Source organism: Papaver somniferum, chromosome 10 (genome assembly GCF_003573695.1).
Source record: "Papaver somniferum cultivar HN1 chromosome 10, ASM357369v1, whole genome shotgun sequence".
Classification (NCBI taxonomy): domain Eukaryota; kingdom Viridiplantae; phylum Streptophyta; class Magnoliopsida; order Ranunculales; family Papaveraceae; genus Papaver; species Papaver somniferum.
In genome coordinates, this window is record NC_039367.1 from 25,357,822 (window position 1) to 25,364,569 (window position 6,748).

At 35.6% G+C, this 6,748-nt stretch overlaps 1 protein-coding gene across 15 annotated transcripts; it reads left to right on the top strand.

The window, feature by feature from the left end:
- Positions 1–352: 352 nt before the first annotated feature.
- LOC113317473 lies at positions 353–4,415 on the top strand. Of its 15 annotated transcripts, none has more exons than XR_003343564.1 (12): positions 353–534; positions 652–744; positions 1,002–1,130; positions 1,999–2,088; positions 2,580–2,743; positions 2,917–2,948; positions 3,023–3,121; positions 3,229–3,378; positions 3,490–3,525; positions 3,626–3,716; positions 3,954–4,050; positions 4,196–4,415. XR_003343564.1 is itself a non-coding variant. In XM_026565597.1 (9 exons), the coding sequence occupies exons 2-7, from the start codon at positions 733–735 to the stop codon at positions 3,644–3,646; spliced, it is 408 nt and encodes a 135-aa protein (XP_026421382.1). In that variant the 5' UTR covers positions 353–534; positions 652–732; the 3' UTR covers positions 3,647–3,716; positions 3,954–4,050; positions 4,196–4,415. The 15 variants fall into 15 exon arrangements, 9 of the variants coding, with proteins under 9 accessions (XP_026421382.1, XP_026421381.1, XP_026421375.1 ...); XR_003343567.1 differs by having other exon boundaries at positions 673–744; XR_003343565.1 differs by lacking the exon at positions 2,917–2,948.
- The last annotated feature ends 2,333 nt before the right edge of the window (positions 4,416–6,748 follow it).

Sequence of the window (6,748 nt, forward strand, 5' to 3'; positions counted from 1 at the left end):
CAGTAGGTTGCGGAATAAATATCCCTTGTGATGCATCATGTTGTTGTGGTAGAACCACTAGTGGAAAACAGGCTATCTGAGACGTAATGAAACGACAAAAAACAGGTATCGGGATACAAAAACCACTAGTGGAAAACAGGCTATCTCAGACGTAACGAAACGACACAAAACAGGTATCGGGATACAAAAACTGAATCAATGCCTGGAAAGTGTGGCTGACTAAAGTCAAGATGTCGTTTTGTCGGTACTTTGGTTGACTTATATAACGACGTTTGAATAGTATAGATTCTGTGGAGAGAGAAAATATATTGCCTCAACCTTATCCATCCCATAGGAAACAGAAAACATTTTATTCTCTCATCCCCCATCACTCTCTTCTTCTCCTTCTTCCTCGCCTTTACTTATTTCACTGATCTCTTCTCCAACGAAAAAAAGTTACAGTAAATCATTCCCACTTCCGCTATCACCAAAACACCACCACTATGAACTAAGTTTGCAGAATTCTCTTGGTGATTAAAGGTGTTTTTTACACAGGTAAGAACACATTTTTTTAGATCTAGGATCTTACTAATTTTGTAGGATTTAAACCATAGTCTGATTTCTTCTATGGGTTTCATTTGTTAGTAATTTGCTAATATTTTTCGTTTTTAGATCTGATGGATTTTTTTACAGGGAGGACAAGAACGAGTAGAAGTTGGTTTTAGTGGCGGTGGTGATGAAGAATACTCAATCATGGCTGAACAGGTATTGCATTTCACTATATCTATCTATCTCGTTTCATTTTGATTTTGTTTAGCTTTATAAAACCCTAATCTGTGTAGATTGATTTTGATTTAGGGTCAAACTCAGTGTTTATTTTATATTATTGACTTTTTATTCTAATTGAATTTATTGGAAGGAACTTGAGATTTCCCAATAGTGAGAAGAACCAAAATCTTTGGTTTCAGGATGTTTATATGCATATTTGTGTTCTTACTGATTGTATGATTTATTTTATTTAGATCAAAAGCCTCCTGGAAAGGGAGGAAACCAATAATACTAGTACGACCGTTGCCACGGTGGGAGGGCCGATCGAAGAAGAATATGAAGATGTGGTTGTCTGTGATTATTTTTGTCCCGTTTAAGAAAAGGTGATACTTTCACCCCGTTTCAGAAAAGGTAATACTTTCATCCCGTTTCAGAAAAACTGATATTTTCGTTCCGTTTCAGAAAAAGTGATACTTTCTCCCTGTTTCAACAAAAATGATATTTTCTCCCCGTTTTGGAAAAAGTAATACTTTCGTCATGTTTCAAACGAAGCCAAAGTATCATGTTTTCCGAAAAGGGGTGAAAGTATCACTTTTCCTGAAACGGGGCAAAAGTATCACTTTTCCCAAAACGGAGGTAAAGTATCACTTTTCCTGAAACGGGATGTGAAAGTATCACTTTTTTTGAAACGGAAAATTAGTCGATCCATAAACCAAAATATGGTTGCATGATGTGTTATGCATCTTTTGTGATGGTTTGCGTAATGGCTATGCATTCAATTTTCGAAAATTGTGCATAAAATGAAAATATCATTTTTCTTGAAACGGAGGGAGTACGTCGTTTTATTAGTTGCAACGGAAAATTAGTTGATGCATAAACCAAAATTTTGTTGCATAAAGTATTATGTATCCTTTTTGGTTTGCACAATCGATATACAAATTTTCTAAAATTATGCCTAAAATGATAAATACCTTAAGTTTTTCGTAAAAACTCTAAATTTGATATTGTTGTTTGTACTTGTTGCGTAGAGTTTTTTATAACCTTTCCAACGAGATAAAATTTGTAAAATTCCAAAAACACGGATTTTTAGATATGTTATATTAAAGTTTGCTTTCCAATTATACCCTTCAAAAGATAGGATACACAAGGAGTTATAGTAATTGGATTAAAAGGGATGGACTTTTTGGTTTTTCGGCCCTATCCATTTCCAATCTTTTTATGTCAATTGATCACTTACATTTTACACAACAGTGGCCATATAAAGGTCCTCCCTCGCTTCGCTCGGTCGGGCCAACAAGAATGCTGGTTTGGGATTCAAGACTTCCAAAGAGGCCATTGAAGGTTTGTTTTAACCCTTGAATACTTGAAGTGCTATGCATCCGTCAAGTTTTTATTTTCATCAAAAATCAGAGTCTTAAATTGGGTTTCCAAACTTGTCTGCTACCTGTTTGATAAAATGACTCAATAGAGTTTCCTTAAACTTTCTACTTTACTTAGTTACTGATGGATTCTTGTTTGAACTGAATATAACTTCATTGGTTTCATTACTCGTTACATCATCCAGCTATAAGAGTTGTTTCAATTTGTTTTCGTTTGTCGTTAATTTATTACTTGGCATTATAAGCCTTGCCTATCCTAGAATGGCCGACTTATTTAATGACATATTTGGAGATGCTGCCCTCGATTATCTTGAAGGATGTCTTAATGACTCATTCTAGAACTTATCTTCAATGGGGTGCTCCTAGGATCTGTGATTTTTTTTCATGGTGAAGCAAGTCATTGACATATTTAAGGCTTAATAGTGCATAACTATCATGACACGGCATTGACAGGTCTGCTCATAGTGCTCACTCAAGCCTCTTCAATCCTTCTATCTCCTTTACAAATTGTGTGACAATCGTATGTTAGGTGACGAGTTCTGAATTTTGCATCTCCTTTACAAATTGTGTGACAAGATTGAAGATGCTATCCTTGACTAATTTATAATCTGATAATTGTAAGTGTTTCACTTACCATGAAGTGCTTCTTTCTTTTTGTAGTCTGCTCTTTCCGCTATAGTGATATCTTCTGTAATGGGTTTGGTAATTAGGCTTCTATATGCAGTGAGTATTGTGGTAGTTCGAAAACTTTTTTCTTATAGTGTATGTTTTGATTCTGTTTGCTTCATAGGTGCATGAATGGCTAAGTAGATCAAGACGTTGGTATGAATTGTGTTTCTGTTATTAAAGCTCAATGATTACACTCCCTTTTCATTAAATAACTTGTTTGCTTACAGGTCGTATTGAATTCAAAGTTTCTTTCAACAATATTAAAAATGACTAATACAGATAGAAAGTCTTTCTCCTTCAATACCGCATTGCATACATATTTTAGTGTGAGCATCCTATTTTCTAACATTTTGTATATCTGTTTTATATCTATAGTTATCTGCATTTGGTACAGATTGATTCACTGATAGCAGTTATTATTCCTGTTGTGTAGGCTTCTGTTACAGGGGCCTTAGTGGAAGCTCGCCTAGGTTATAGGACGCTGAACAAGGATCCAGACCCTATGGCTTCGTTTAGTCTCGCTTACTTGTTCATATTGTTTCCTTTTCAGGGTATATGCTCTCTACGTGACACAGAACAAGATGTGAGTCTTAACTTTCACTGGTTAATGAAATTCAACCTTGCTTAAACACAAGAAGGGATGCTTTATAGAGATTGATCATATTCTTCCTTTCTTGGTAATACTTCAATGCAGGATAACAAGTGGCCCCTTGTCATGACTAGTTGGAAGGTAAAATTCATATCACTGTGTACTTCCATTATGTGTTGCCTTATAAGTTGTAAGTGCTATCAAATTCAATCAGTCTCTAACTGCTCATTGTGTTTCCTAGGTACATGGATGGTATCGATAAGTCTGCACTAGATTGTCTCTCCCTAGATTTGCAATGTTGTTCCCAAGCATTGGTAACTTGTCAATAGTTTGTGAGTATTTGGTATCCTTTTGTAGTTTATTTCTGTCATATGGATGCAAATAAAATAGCATAGTAAATTGTAATAGACTCTTAAGTGTGGTGTGTAAGGTAGTAGTTTCTGCACACTGGGGTGTTTGCGAAATTTGCTAAGGTTTAGGCTTTTATGTTCTACTTGTTGTGCACTTTGTGTATTCACGATGATCCACTTCAGGATTTTAATACTTTGGTTTATGTTGGTAAAGTGCAGATCCTACAAGAATGTTGATTTGGGATTCAAGACTCCTGGAGAAGCTACTGAAGGTTTGTGATAACTCTTGTATTGGATAGCTTGGATTCTTAGAACGGTAAGGATATAGTGAGAGCTGCCTATTTCCATGAACTTACTTGCTTTGTTATTATTCGAATTTCATCCTAGTATATTCACTTTTTAGTGATTTTTTCACACTTGTTTGATACTTCAGTATTGTTGACACCCTTTGTTGGTTTTAGGTATGTTGTTATGAAATTGTTGGCTCAATTCATCATCCGGAAGGATCTCATTTTGCTGGTTGCATTTGTCTTTATGAACCTTAGAACTTAAATATATGACTTGTATGAATTCGGGACTTGATCATTTATTTTCTTTTGTGATTTTGAACCCGACTGTAAATTGAATTCAGTTATGAATTGTGTAACAAATACAATGATTTTTATATAATGGCCATTTGAGTTTATAAATCCAAGTTTCATTTCAAGGTAATTTGAGTTTAAGTTCAGATTTATTTCATCCCAGTACTGCAGTCAGCCAGATCTGATCTTGAATTCAGCTGAATCAGCTTCGAAATTCAACTGAATTTCTAATTTTTTTAACATTATAAAGTTAAATCTACGACGTTATCCAAGTGTCGTGCCTAGTGACAACCAGAAAGTATCATAATTGAAATTTATTCTCAGTCAACTTGAAAGTGTCTTTCCAGGAAAAGACACCGAATCTACGGCACTTTCTGGGGCATTTCAAAAGTGTCTTATATATCGGTTATACGACACTTTTCAACCATCTTAAAATGGCCATTTTCCACTAGTGAACAGATTTGGTAGCCAAAGTTGCGCTAGGGCTGCACAAGAACCGGTCTAAACGACCTGGACCGGAGTAGAACCGGTGATACCGGACCGGTACCGGCTTTACCGGGACAGACACCGGTTTTGAAATTTGAGAACTGGTCTAGACCGGTACAGACACCGGTTCTTAGAGAGAACCGGACTTGAACCGGACCATATGTACCGGTTATTATTAGCCGTCAAGATCTGTATAGAGTTTTAATCCTAGCCGTCCAAGACATAATATGTCGAGAAAAAGAAAACAGAAGAAGCATTCAGCATTCTTCATTTTTTCTTCTTCTTTTCTTTTTCTCACTTTCTCAGCGAAGGCGGCAGGCTGCATGCTCGATTTTTTTGATCTTCTCTTAGGGTTTGAATCATTTAGATTGAAAATCACTATCAGTGTATCACCACCATCTCTATCAGGTCAGTATTGTTCGAATTGTTTGATTGTATATTGATTTAGGGTTTGATTTTAGATTGATTTAGGGTTTTTACTTGTTTACAGAATTGTGATTTGATCTGTATGTTCAGTGGCGTGAAGAAGTGAAGGTATATCGTTCTTTCTATTCTTCCTCTATGATTTGATCTTATTTCAATCAAAGTTAAATGTTCAGTGCCATAAATTGACACTGCTGTGTGTGTTGGGTTAGAACTTAGAATTACATGGAAGATAAAGATTGCTCTTTTATGGCTATAAATACGGTGAGTTGCAATTGTAGTTGTTATTTGATAAAAATTGCTCTTTTATGCTTAAATTCTTATGGGATGTCATTTATTTGATAAAAATTTCTCAATTGTGTTAGGTTAATGCTTGTATTCTGGGTAACTGGGTTTATAGAATTTGAAATATCAAGAAAATTTTATAAAAGGGTAAAGAATCTTGGGTGGATTTGAGAGTGGTCAGTGGTGTGTTAAGAACTAGATTAGTACACTGATGCTGAGAAGGAGCGTATAGTGTAATTTCTGAATGTTAATGTTAGTTGGTACACAGGGATAGTTCTATTATAAGAGTATAGTGTAATTTGAGAGTGGTCAGTGGTGTTTTAGAAATTGTGTTAGATTTTACACAGGGATAGTTCTATTATAAGAATGTTAATGTTAGTTGGTACTTGGGAACTAGTCTTACACTCTTAGTCTCTTACTGTGTTATGTATTGGACCTATTGGTAGTGATATGAACCATGCTACTTGTAAATTTTCTAACTTGCTTCCCATTTTTCTCATTTTTCTTATTGGGAACTAGTCTTACACTCTTACTGTGTTACCATTCCTAAAAGCTTGAAGTTTATTTATGGAAATGAATGCAGGTTAGGATTGGAAATTGCAAGTGCAGGCTTTGCAACCATCCATTTTCGTTTGCAATGATCACATTTCATTTCTTGTCGACTTGCCGTAGACAGACTTATGGTTGTGGAAATGTTGTTTTTTGCTCTTTAGCAAACTGAACTTATTTTGGATTGTTGTTTTGAAGTTATGGAAATGTTGAGCTTAAGTATGTATGCAACCTGAACTTATTTTGGATACATTGATCATATGGAAATGTTGTATCACTTATACTTAGTATTAATTTGTAACATTTTCCGGGTAAAAAAACCGGTACCGGTCTTGTACCGGACCGGTACCGGCGTTACAGGTACAACACCAGGTACAAGTACAGGTACCGGTACTCAAAAAGAGGTACCGGTCAACACCAAGTACAGACACCGGTTCCATAAGAGAACCGGTCCGCACCGGAGTATGTGCAGCCTTAAGTTGCGCCATCCTTTCGCTTAAATTTTGGTGGATAACCATTCAATTTGTAACAACAGTCTCTAGTATGACCATCCCTGCAACAGTAGTCACAATAATAACTCATTTTTTTGTTATTTTTGGAAGAGTTATCATCTTCATGAAGAGCAACAACAAGGGTAGCAGATTCCACAATTGGAATAGGATTAGATAAATATTGTTGAACCTCCTCTTC

Bases quoted from the DNA above. Each gene is read 5' to 3' on its own strand.
- LOC113317473 (XM_026565590.1), top strand. From the start codon at position 1,966: ATGTCAATTGATCACTTACATTTTACACAACAGTGGCCATATAAAGGT. The intron at 3,122-3,228 runs GTGAGCATCCTA...CCTGTTGTGTAG, and splicing joins CATTGCATACATATTTTAGT to GCTTCTGTTACAGGGGCCTT. The intron at 3,526-3,625 runs GTAAAATTCATA...TGTGTTTCCTAG, and splicing joins TTGTCATGACTAGTTGGAAG to GTACATGGATGGTATCGATA.